The sequence below is a fragment of the Gasterosteus aculeatus genome, chromosome 1 (genome assembly GCF_964276395.1).
Source record: "Gasterosteus aculeatus chromosome 1, fGasAcu3.hap1.1, whole genome shotgun sequence".
Classification (NCBI taxonomy): Eukaryota; Metazoa; Chordata; class Actinopteri; order Perciformes; family Gasterosteidae; genus Gasterosteus; species Gasterosteus aculeatus.
In genome coordinates, this window is record NC_135688.1 from 11,462,642 (window position 1) to 11,476,091 (window position 13,450).

Sequence of the window (13,450 nt, forward strand, 5' to 3'; positions counted from 1 at the left end):
CAATCTCTCACAGAAAAAGCAAATTGCAAGTTTATTGATCACAAAGATGCTGTTCGCCTGTCTAAAAGTGAGAATAAGCAGATGATCAAATTACTTCCATTTGGTGAGGCAGGAGAAATTAAGCTTGGCTCAGCCGAAAAGCTTTTGGCACCATTAACAGCTAAAAAGGTTCGACATTGAATATAACTGCATTCAGCACGATTCATACGCCTGTACATTATTTTCGTGTTGCCTGGGATTACTTGACATTGCAATCCAGTTGGAGGCAATTTTCTGGTATGAATCTTTAATGGCATTTCTTCAGGAGGATGGGAAACGCTGCAGTTGATGAAGGGAACTCGCTAAAGGACCATTCCAATGCCTACAAATAAAGTCCCCAAAGGGCTGATGCCGTACTGAAGATCACAAAACCAAATGGCTGAAATATATAAGAAGCCATAGTAAAACAAACCTAAATAAATATATATATTCGTTACCTATAATAACCATGTTACTGCAATTATATACACAGACAAATGTACATGTAAATGTGCATGTACATCAACATTGTTCAGGAAAGAGAATAACGATTTATATGCTTTTGACAGATGTTTGCAGTCAAAGTAACCGTTGCAAAACAGTGCTGAAATAGGCCCTATTCTAATAACATAAATGACTATTGTATTCCAGTCTTCAGTTTATGCAGTTATTCAATAGAAAGGGAGACGCCCAGTGGCTTACTGCTTATATGGGCGGATGGGTACCCAAAGGGGCTGTGAAATGTACATTCATATGCTGCCAGTAAAATATGCACACTGCCGCTCATATATATTGCTCTAAATGTGCATGAGGTGGAAAACTCCTTTCAATAAGTATACCATCGACCTCTTCTTCTGTAATCAACACTCTCCGTCATATCTTCGGCCTCTCCTTTACTTTTTCAGATTTTCAAAATTGATAGTGGTCTCTTTCTCTCATTTGGTAGTGGCAGCGTTAACTCTGGAAATACGCAATAGTCAAAGCAACTGGACACAAAAAGAAACATTACATCGAAAGAAATGTATGTAGAACAAGCAAATTCATATACCGTAAAATGAACATGTGAATGCTTCTGGAAGCTGACATTACAAACCATTACCTTCATACGTCTTCCCCGACACAAAAAATACACAGCTGCAGACACTGGGATGAGTCAGAAACACGGGTCAGGTGACCCCTCCCCCCGCCGCTGAGTCACTGATGACCCAGTGCACAGGAGCCGCTTCATCTTGGACGCGTGACCAGATTTTCTCCCCTCCTCTTCCACGCCTATGTGGATTTCTCTCCTGCTGTATCGAGGTTAGATATGTGACAGGCTGCCATACAGCGAAACCCCATCAAGGAATAAAGATGCTGTGCTGGAATACGGTTTCTGCCTCCTACCACTCCCTGTTCTCTCTCTCTTTCTCTCCCTCTCTCTCATCTCTTTTCCCTTTCAGGCTAATCTTTCTCTATGTATTCTACAGACAGGTTGATGTGTTTGCTCTCACGATGCCGCCTGAAGAGGAAGTTCAAGAGGAGGCAAACAGACGTTCGGATATTTCTATCTGGGTCACCTCCTGGTCCAAGGGGTGGTGATAGGAGAGTGGCGATGTGGAATGATTAGGACATCAGTGTTTCGTCCTGAGAGACAGCCTGACGGCGTCCTGCGTGTACGTCACTCATCCCTCTCCCCAGCTTGCTTTCGGTAGGCCTCGTTTAGCAGCTGTATCTCCTCCCGATACCCCGAGCTCTCCTGCGTCTGCCGCCGGCTGTTCCGCCGATGGGCCTCCACAGTGTCGGGTATGTTGATATTGATGGTCTCCGCCTCTGGGTTGCCACTGCTGGGGATGAGCAGAGAGTAGGAAGCCGTCTCACCCAGGTCACAGGAGACAAAGCGGTTCTCCCTTCTGGAGTAACGAAGCGACGGCGAGCGGGTGTGAGCGGAGGACTGACTGATGTTGGAGATGATGGAGACACTGTCCATAGCCTCTTCGTTGTCACAGATCTCCAGAACCTCAAGGTGAATCTTGACGTTGGTGTCCCCCACGCCGGCTCCTATACCCATCCCCATTCCGATCTCCGTGGCCATCCCTACGCTGCTGACGTCCTCGTCTCCAGCCTGGCCTTTGGGTGCCTGGTCGTCTGCTCTGGGTTCGTGGCCAACTGATTTCGAGCGATACACTTCAATCTTTGAAGAAGAAGAATATTTTAAAGTTCAAGTTAATTGAAAAAACAGTGTGGGGTTACAATGCAATTCATCATTGATTCCATTTTTTTCTCAAACTGAAATATTGACCATTTTCCAACATCTTGGATTGCAGTATATACAAGTGTTATTTCACTTACTGTCTAATTTCCTAAGTTCCTAAGTTTCCTCCCACAGATTTCTTACATGGCTGTTGAATGTATCTCCAAACTACATACTATTGCCCTCATATGACAACTGAACTAACAAATGAACTAATTCATTTTTGACAGTAATTGATCAAAATTGAAGACTAGTTAACTAGAAGTTAAGGGAATTTGGGGACACTTTTTTAGTTAAGAGTAAGATGATTGAAATCACATATCTATGAAACATAGAGAGTTTTCAAAGTCAAAACATGCAACAAAAATGTGACCCTAAATGTGCTATAATAGACTGCACCGGGAGCCATTACCTTCTTTGCGTTTTTGGGGGAGATTTTGAGTCCGTCACTGCTGACTTCATAGGTGGAGAGCGAGAGGGTTTTCCCCGTGGGTGCTTGCAGAGATACGGTGCCCTGAAATGCGCACAGGGGGATTGACAGACCACCTGATGACCGCTGCGTGGGAAGATCAAAGTGAAGAGCAGCTTCAGTCAACATCCAGCGTAACATTTCTATTTACAGTATGTATTTACCATGGCAAGCAGTCTCACTTCTTTAACATGCAAATCACAAAATGTCATTTGGCTGCTCATCATGTTATTGAGGGAAAAGTATAATGGTCCTTTTACATCTTGTTCCCTTTGTTTAAACTAATTGCAGTCGAACATTGTGGATGATGTCGGCTTGTCATGGACAAGGAGATAAACGTGTTGACCAACCATTTCTATCCCGAGAGTTAATGAGGCTTAGACAGAGCAGCCATGTCAACAGCACACCGGTTACATGAGAATTACGGCTCCGTGACATAAGCAACCAGAGGCCGTGTAGATTTACAGCAAAAAAAGGTCTGTATCAGCTCTGAGATCAGAAATGTTTATATGAACTGCTCGTTTATATCACTTCCATTTTTAATCAAATTTCATTCATATTTGATTATTATTTTCCGGGATACAAATTCCTCAAACAGTACATCATAGTAAGCCTCTGTCAACATAATGTGTTGGAGAAAATACATATTGCTGGCGTGTGGAAGGAGAAGTATCCTGGGGTTTGATAGTGGGAGGATGTGGCATGTTTCATTAAGCAGCCCAAATTATTCAGATTAGTTCAATGCAATGATCTGATTCTGACTATGACGCACAAGCAAAAACAAAAACGGTTTCATCCTGTCCTCCCGGACTCTGTCTGTTTCCCGGTCATTGTCTTTGCATCATTGTGACGGGAGAAAGACAGATGTTGAGAGAGGGAGAGAAAGAGAGAGAGAGGCTCAATACCACTTTGTGCTGAACAAATATAAAAAAAGTCAATTAATGCTTACAGAAAGGGGAAGTGCATGTGTGACGTTTGTGTGTGTGTGTGTGTGTGTGTGTGTGTGTGTGTGTGTATGTGTGTGTGTGTGTGATCTGGGTGTATTAACATGATCCCACAATCAGACAATATGAAGTACACTTTTATGGTGAAGACTGAAATGTTGTACCGTCCTGTTCCTCTCCGGGTGAAGTTTAATAACGTTTGTGATCCCACATTCATCCAGCACCTTAATCCTCTCCAATTCTACATGTGTGATAAAAAATACTAAGGCCATTCCCATCAGTCTGTTTGATGTAAGCATGCCAAAACACTAAAGGAAGATGATGTACCTGGTAAATTCTGAAACAGGACATTATCATTGTGAGCAGGTTAAATTTAGCATTCAGTTCAAAGCACTATCTGCCTAAATGTATTCTAGTAGAGCTGCTCTGGACGCCCTTTGTGCCTACGTTTTGACACATGAATAACGTAAGTATAAACACACCAGCTTTTTACATATGCAACATTGTCAAATATCTGGCATACAGATCCTGGAGTCTAATTGATTCTTGTCTGATCCTTTTTTGTTTTACTGTCCATTCCATAGGCCCTTTTCTTCCCTCTCCACCTTGAAGCTTATTGGTGGGAACAATATTAATTCACAGTTTTGGATGTGCACTCAGAAGGTTAAACAGGTTTCAGGTCCCTACATTTCAATGTACATTAGATCTTTGTTTCCCCTCTGGGAGAGGGCACCCCCCCCCTCCCCCCCAGTATGTGCTTGCCACAGAGACAATCAAGTCACAGAGAGAGAGGGTAAATAGGCCTAATTCTTCCTCCCCCTATGGATGCTTAAGGCCAGAAGGGCTGGCAGTAAGCAGGATGGACGCTGGGTAATGACATCTAGCCCGCTAACGAGCAACAAGCCAGGACGTGTTGTAAATCCCGATCTATTCTTCCTGGCTTTCATCTGTTCTTTGCCATTGTGTGTCCATGCTCTATGTGTATACATCTTTTTTTTGTGATTTGTGTCTTATAGGACTGTGTTTCGCAAGCGGAGGTTGCTGGATCTATGTGGCTTTGTTTAGCTTCTTTGCCTTTTTATATAGTGTGTGGCTACACATACACAATGTATTTCAGAATTCTGTGTATACTGACCCAAATGAATGAATAATTCCGAAGGGAGCATAACATAGAGTTTACTACTTAGCAACGGAGATGTAGGCAATGCACGCACACAAGCAAGCCGTCAGCCTCTCACTCATACATGATGCAAAACGAGTGCCAAAGCCAAACTGTATATTCACACATCGTGGATACTCTACCCGTGGTGATTTTGCAGCCAAAATATTTTAGGCCTATAAATAGGGCAGAGACGGAGAAGAAAAGAGACACAAAGAGTGAAAGTATTCACATGTACCGCCTGAACATGTCCCAGTTACTTTTTTTAAAGCGATAATAGTTGTTGCTATAAAAATCCCTATTACGATGCTTTAATACTATTTAAAAAGTGACCATCTGTGTCTGCAGTCTACAATCAACGACCCCTTTCATTTGGGCCAACAAAGTGTGAGAGCATTAAGCTTCCGCTATTAAAAGAGCACATGATGTAAACAAAAAAGAAAGAGGTGGATTTGTAATGGATTAGTGGATAGTGGATCATCTGCTGGTAAGGAAAGACTCTTGAGGGAATGATACCTGTGTACATTATCAGGACTTTGAGAAACGGACACTTCTGCATAGATGCAGCTGCGATACGCAGCTTGTGATTCATTCAACTAAACCATTTAATTCTCAATCAAAGCTACACAGCCTCAAGAAACCGCAAGTTTAAATCAATTAACTAAGTGGAGCCTTGAGTGACCTAATTTTAGAATGGCACAGCAGCCATATATAAAATAGTATTAAATGGTATATATTCAAACAGATAAAGAACACCAAATGGAAAGTCACACATACATTCAGACGGTTAAAATGTGCAAACAAAAACCTGGTTATGTAAAGACTGCATCTTCCAACAGCCTTGTGTCTCTGTTTCTCTGTATATTTGCACTGCAATAACACAAAACGTAATATCCCCTTCCAGTAAAATGTAAACACAGATATAGATATTGAACAAATCCAGCCATGCTAATCCCTCCTAAACGATCTCTAGAGCACATCGCCATATGTTTCATGCTAGTTGTTCGACTATTTTAGGAAAGCAATATAGCGTGAGTGTGGGAAATCAATAACTGCCGGTCTCGAACCACAGAATGGTTAATTAATGTTTCAACGTGAGACTAATTGACTGACGGCTCTCGACATTGGTTTACCTGTCTTGGTGTCCTCTCTGATTTACTCCTGCACCACTCCCAGTCTGTCAGCTCGATTTTCCGACACTCCTCATGTGACAGCCTCCTCTCCGCGCCCTCGAACACGGACGACGCATCAGTGAGGTTGTGACCCTGCTCCCGGTGTTGGGAAGAGACACCCCGGAAGTCCTCATCGTCTTCTCGGCTCTCGTTCAGCACCTCTCCTCCACCGGCCGCCGCTTCCAAAGATAGGTCTGCGTGAGAGGAGCTGTCCACAAAGCAGGTGGTTCTGAAACCAAAACCGGGCCCCAGGCTGGAGAGCCGGACACTTTCTAGTGCATCCAGGCCGGTGGTAGGGAAGTCACAGTTAAAGAGGCTGTGGTATGCCGGCTTCTCAAGGGGCGGACTGAGATGAGACACGGTGGCATGTGACAGCTTGTACACTCCGTAGCCTTGTTGGAGGGAAAGGTTGAACTCAAATCTTCTCTTCATCGCTGTTGAAAAAGGCATTGAGAATATTTTCTTTACGCCCTTTAACATTTTCCTTCATATAACAATGGGAAACTTGATGAAACAGGATTGAGGATAATTCATTGGTTAATTTTGATAGCTGACTTTTTTACCTGAGGGTTGCTGCGTTGGGTTCTGTTTGCAGTTAATGAAGCAGCCACATGGCATGTGGATCCAGCGCTCAGACAGCACAAATAAGGGAGTGACCATAGGGGCAAGCAGAGTGAGAAAGAAACTCAGCGTCTGCAGGGCGTCGCTACGTGAATTCACCGTGTGGCTTAACAGCACCAAAGTCTGTGAATGAAGAGGAAAGGGCAGATTAATTCACTGAGGGATCCGTGATTCAATATGCATGAGGAATGGTGGAGATAGAGACACAAGAATAAATATTAAATGCTGCCCTTCAGGTGTTGACTAAAACCAGCCAAATACTGTTGTCAAGGCAATATATCATTTAATTTAATGGGATATTTGCTGAACCAAAATCATTGCTGACTGTTTTTTAAAATCGCAACTTTAATGAGACCTCAAACAATGACAGAAGGGTCTAACTGCTTTCAAAGCCTAATACAATGTAGTAGTCTTCAAGGGACGTGGTGGATGTTTTAATGGGTTTAACAAAACAACTGACAATAGTATTTATTTATTTTGCATCAGGGTGATTAAAGTTCCAATAGCTTGGTACTTGTACATACACAAAACTCTACCAGGCCCATAGTCAATATGCACAAATTCAAAAACAAATGGTGAATTGGACATGTGAGGCGTCTTTGGCAGTCTTATCACGTGGCACATGAGCACTTCTCTTACGTCTCTTGTTGCCTATAGGAACAATTACAAAAAAATGCATGTTGACCTATAAAGAGAATAGTTCTGCTGTCATTCCCCATGAAGAACCTAAAAGGTGTGTGAGTTTAACTGGTATAAACAGGAGGTTTCGGTTGACGTGATTTTATTGTAAAATTAAATATATAATACGGTTTCACTTGTTTGGTTAGTAGTTTGGATTGTCTTTTAGTGCAAAATGAGGACCACCATTTCAAGTTATAGAAAAATAAGATATCACCAGAAACATGAGTAATTTGAAGTGAATTATGCTTCTTACAAAACTGCTGCTCACCATCATCGGCATCCATAAAACAACTCGGACGACCGCCAGGATCATGGAGAAGCGCTTTTGTGCAAACACAACTGGTGTGTCCCCGACAGCTCCTGTCCTCTGTCCACAGACAGACACCGGGGACACCCCGCTGGCCTCCTTCTCCCTGAGCTCTGTCCCGCACGAACTTGGGCTCAGCTCGTTGTACGCACCGAAACTGTTGTTCGGGCTGTCCCGGGAAAAGGACGGAAGATCACAGAGGGGCGCGGAGCCACTCAGCCCCCTCGCCATATCCAAGTAGCCGGGGTACAGCAAAGTCCTCTGGGGCTCCCTGGAGCACAGCAGCGGGTAGGTCAGGGAGACAAAGAAGAACAACAAGCCGCAGAAACAGAGCGAATATAAAGAGAAAAGCAGCAGGGTGTAAAAACTATCGCTCTCGGGGAAACACCCGAGCGAGACCGGCTGAAAGCGGCCCCATCCGCACAGAGGCAACGCGCTGACGGCGAGGCTGACCGCCCACACACCGGCGATGGCCCACATCGCTTCCAGGGGCCGGCGGACGGATTGAAGAACTCCAAATCTCTTGGTGACATAAAAAGTGTAGGCCGCTAAGAGGCAACCCTTCATATTGCTGGAAACGCCTTGGAACACGTACAGAAGTCCGGAAAAAGTGCAAAGACTGCCCGACCCTCGATCTCCGGCCGTCTCCCACTGAAGGAGCATGAACAGGGTTAGAGGGACCACGCTCAGCAGGTCGTCCACCGACATGGAAGCGACAATAAGACACAGGGAGGTTTTTCTCCTCATCCGGAGGAGAGAGAGCAGCGAATATCCGCCGCCAACAAACGTGGCAGCGGCGAAGATTACGCACACGCCGAAAATCACCAGGCGGATTTGCCTCTTCGCCTCTGAGGGGACGTCAGTCTTCTCGTAAGTGGCCGTGGAAAGGTCGCTCTGGTTGGGCGACGGGGAGCTAATCTGCGTCGTAGACATTTTTCAATGAATTAACTTCTCTGTTCCCTTTGGCACATTTAGTTTGGTCGAATCGGACTCGTTATCCGGTGGAGTTTAACTCGCTGCAAAGATGTCGGGATACCCCAACCTGCACCGCATCTTTAACAAAACAAAAAAAATCACACCGTTAAGATGGGGAGAGATGCATTGGTCTCACGTCCTACTCCGATCCAACAACCGGGGACGCGTGCGTAATCACAGCTCTCCGATGCCTCGCCGTTCAAACCGCGTAACGAGGGCACCTCTCGTTTCCAGCAGCCGATGTACGCGCTGTCGTCATCAGATTTTCCTCCCACGACATACATTTGGGGCTGGGCCAAACGCTGCCTACTACTACTACTACATTTACTGTTGAGGACTGCTCTCATGCACCAGGCGGCGTTTTGCGGCTTGCCTCGTTCTGTGCTCCCTCCCTCCCTTATAATTTTATTTGCTGTTTTTAATTGTCTTTTAATTCCTGCATTTTATTTCACTTTATTTTATGAAATGTTATAATGTGAAGCACTTTGAGTCTGCCTTGTGTATGAAAAGTGTTATACAAATAAAATGGTCTTGCCTTGCCTTGCCTAAACCAGACTGAACACAAAGTAAGGCCAGTTTGCTTTGAGTGCATGTTTCCCCCGTGCAGCCAAGATGAATGTCCAAGGCAATGAAATACTTTAAAGTCACCATCAAAATGGACATATTGAAAAACATTTTCATCTTAAAAAATTAAGTGTAATTAATGATAACATTGTAGATCAAAACAGCAGGACAGGTTCATTAGTTACAACATTAAAGCAGGATCAAGAGACACTAAAGTCCTGTTGCTGTGCAGAGGCAGATTTTTTTGTGAAAGTAGAAAATGTGTTTTTACCGTGAATCCTCTGCGTGGTGAGTAGTATATAGCCTCTACTTTTGCGCGTGCATGTGACCTTTGACCTCAGTCACATGCCAGAGGGCGTGCAAGAGGGAACTTTTGGGGGGTAGGAGGGGTGGGGGGGTGGGCATGTGACCGCCGCCATTTTGACCGGAAAAATGCGTCATTGAACTTTTGGGGGGTAGGAGGGGTGTGGGGTGGGCATGTGACCGCCGCCATTTTGAAGTCATGCCCCGGAAATGCGTCATTTTACGAATGGATACGTAAACCATTTTTGACGATGATGTGCTTGGTTTTGATTGGAAATTTGCCATATCAGTGGGTGTTTTATGCGATGGGCGTTAGTTTTGACCGGAAACACGGGACTGTAGGAGGGGTTTCATCATATATATAGATGTGTTATTCACCTCCACCACCAACGCACTCATTTTGGCCTCATCCGCTGTTGCTGCTGCTGTTGCTGCTGTTGCTGGTTCCGCTACTATTGCTGTGCACACGGATTCTTTGCAAAATGCAGGCTGCATATTGCATGGAGCAGGCCGCAGAGACTGACATAGGTATGTCTACAGAAAATAGCCCATGCTATACAGATGTAGATGCTTCCCAGAGCCGGAAAAAGCGTGAGGGATGTCTTTCTAGAGAGCCGGCTGTAGAGCTAGAGCTGGAGGGTGTTTATGGGTACGTGTATAATGTTAAATACTATGATGGCACGGTCACTATGATTTCTAGAATCAAGGCCCAAGACAAGCTAGGAGGGGGTGTTGGAGAAACAGTTGATGATGAGGCTGCTGCGGGGGGTCGACATGGGTGTATGTCTGTAAAAGATTGGCAGCAGTTTCGATCAATTGTCTGCATAGATCTTGAACAATCAGGTTTTCTAGAATCTCTATACTCTGTTCAGTGGTATAGTACAACAGGGCCTAAAATACACCATCTCATGGCAGATCGGTACAACAGACGCCCTGACGATTTCATTTTTTTAAACGTTTGTGAAGACAGAGAGTATGTGGTAGCTCAAAGAGGCCGCCGAGGATGGAGAGAGCATCCGTACCCTCTTACCATTGAAGAGTTTAATATATGGTTCCCCCTCGTGTTCTTTGTTCAGTGGTGTGACTGGCCCGCTCTGCAAAAAGTGTTTAGTCAGATTGACAAATCTATCCAGAGAGACAGCGTCAGTAAGGCTTACGGGGCTGTTAGAAAACGTCTTGTTTACGACAATACACCGAGCGGTGTGCAACCTGGTATATCTACTACCATGTGTAGACCGAAAATAATTCACCCCTCAATCATCTAAAAGAATGACAGGTGGGTTATGCTAATGTTGTGTGTATATATATATATATATATATATATATATATATATATATGTATATATATATTTCTGTCACTGATGTTAATTCATGCAGAATCATAAAAAAAGAAAAACATTTTTTGTTTAGTCTCTGAAATCTCAGGGACCCAGGGGGGATGGACCCCGCCCACTTCTCCTTCACCTCCAGCTCTGATGGTTCACACCCCGCCTCAGACTCCGCCTCCCGGACCGACGGCCACACAAGAAAAAGAAGAAGAAAAGAAGCTCTGTGAACCTCACGAGGTGTTTAAGGATACTGCACGGTTCCTAGAATACCTTAGAATCGGGGTGCTACATCTGTTGAACAAGGTCTGGGTTAAATATAATATAGAGATCTGCTACGGCTGTCAAACAAATAATCCCAGTCAGAAAAACCATCCGTGTTTATATCCATGTGACTGGTTCTACGAACTACACTTTGATCCGCTGATGAAAAGGCTCTGGAATGACAACTTCATATCCGCCATCCTCCTGTTTATGGATATGAATGACCTTCAGGTCGATGCAGACCGCATCCAGGGGGGTGCGGAAGTACTTCTTGACGAGCTGAAATCTGGAGGCAATGCGGCTGAAAGTATCCAGAAAATGTATGATACACTGATCGGGGAAGATGAACTCAAAATGAACCAACTGAAAAAGCTTGGCAGGTTGTGGGGAGAAGTATCAAACCCGTATGAAGCATGGGAGGTACCCGATGATGATGATGATGATGATGATGATGATGCGACAGACATTGATGCGTAAAAACAATCTAACATGCTAAAAACAAAAACAAAATGAAATCGAAAATGAATGAAGTTCTTGAGTGTTTTTATAACTGAAAATGTATTTTTGCTTTTGCAGTGGGGCGAAATACTACTATACTATCAATCTGCTTGTCACATGTTGTACAAGAGAAATAAAATATGTTGTAACGAATGAACTGTCGGGCATTTATACTTTGGTATTATCATGGAAGGGACTCTACAGAAGATTTATCTAGACCCAGCCCATCCGGGAGGGTTAGGCAGTGTGTCTAAACTTCGCAATGCGGTTGGAGAATGTACCGGGGTGACGCCGTCACTATCTAGTGTTAACGAATACCTACTAGCGCAAGACGTGTACACATTACACGCCAAGGCAGCCGTACATTTCCCGAGGAATAGGGTTTTGGTCCGCGGCATTGACAAACAGTTTCAGGCTGATCTAGTTGATATGGGTGAATATGCTGAGGAAAATGATACTGTGCGGTATTTACTGACGTGTATCGATGTATTTTCCAAATATGCGTGGGTTAGATGTCTTTCTAACAAATCGGGCCTCACAGTCACAAAAGCCTTTAAAGACATTCTGAGTGACGGACGCATACCTGTGAAACTTCAAACAGATGAAGGTACAGAGTTTTATAACAAACACTTTCAGCGGTTAATGTCACAGTATAAAATTACGCATTTTTCAACATCGAACGAGACCAAGGCCAGCGTGGTGGAGCGCTTTAACAGGACTTTTAAAACCCGCATGTGGAGATATTTAACAACCGTTAATTCACGAAGATATGTGGATGTAGTACAGGAGCTTGTCGAGGCCTATAATAACTCACACCACAGGTCCATAAAGATGCAGCCATCAGCAGTCAATAAAGACAATGAGAAGACGGTCTTCATCCAACTGTACAAGTTGTACCCTCAGAAGCCAGTATGCTTTAAATTTAACAAGGGCGACACCGTGAGAATATCAAAACTCCGCGGGGGATTTAGGAAGGGTTATAAACAAACATTCACCGATGAGCATTTTACAATATCAAGGTGTATAGCCCGAGATCCTCCGGTTTATAAACTAACTGATTGTGCAGGGGAATTGTTGAAAGGTACGTTTTACGAACCGGAGTTACAAAAAGTAATTATAGGTAAAAACAAGATGTTTAAAATAGAAAAAATTATGGATAGAAAAATCTCCAGAGGCAAGAAGCAGGTCTTTGTGAAATGGTTGGGATGGCCCGAGAAGTTTAACTCCTGGGTCTCAGAAAAAGACATAACGGATGCTTGATAAAAGACACATGCATGCATCTTGAGAGTTCACTCTTAAACCGGCCACCATAGGACACGGCACGATGACCCAGAATGGTTTTTATGTTACACTACCTAGTAACGCGTCTGCTCAGGTTTATCCTAAAAATCAGATATGGAACTACAGGACAAAATTAGCCAAGGCCATTGTTCTGAGCGAACCACATGAGGTGGGGTTGGTAGAATTCCAGTATCCGAGAGTGTGGTACAGTTTTCCGAAAACAGATGCGGTTGTAAAAGTGTACAATGGTAAAAATAGGGTTAAATCGGCCTTTACTATGGACATTGGGGTTTATGAGTCTATACAGGCTATTGTTAAAGCGTTTAATGCTCGAATCAGCACTAACACGCAGCTGGAGGGGGTATCTATGCATTATAGTAGTGTTAAAAACCGCGTATACTTTCTGGGGTCAACAGAGGATTCAACTATAACCTTTGTAGGACGGCTCGCGACAATATTGGGGTTTAAAGATGGGGAGGCTTTTCCCCTACCGACTACTGACAGATCCCACATCACCCCCTATCCCGCCGATATACATGCAGGTTGTTACACATTTTACATATATAGCGATATTGTCGACTATCAATTAGTGGGGGACAGCCATGTACCTCTTCTAAGATGTATAAATGTGGCTGCCGA

General features: G+C 44.0%; 1 protein-coding gene and 1 long non-coding RNA gene across 2 annotated transcripts; one reads left to right on the forward strand and one right to left on the reverse strand.

The window, feature by feature from the left end:
• Window positions 1–18: 18 nt before the first annotated feature.
• LOC120820339 (putative G-protein coupled receptor 149) lies at window positions 19–9,154 on the reverse strand. Its single transcript, XM_040177951.2, has 5 exons — window positions 7,563–9,154; window positions 6,556–6,736; window positions 5,954–6,426; window positions 2,661–2,804; window positions 19–2,188 (listed from the first exon to the last, which is right to left on the reverse strand). Exons 1-5 carry the CDS (start codon window positions 8,532–8,534, stop codon window positions 1,676–1,678), a joined length of 2,283 nt encoding a protein of 760 aa, XP_040033885.2. The 5' UTR covers window positions 8,535–9,154; the 3' UTR covers window positions 19–1,675.
• A 410-nt stretch (window positions 9,155–9,564) lies between these two features.
• On the forward strand, window positions 9,565–11,683 carry LOC144400623 (uncharacterized). Its single transcript, XR_013462563.1, has 2 exons — window positions 9,565–10,719; window positions 10,854–11,683. It is a non-coding gene; the product is annotated as an uncharacterized LOC144400623 (long non-coding RNA).
• Window positions 11,684–13,450: the final 1,767 nt, after the last annotated feature.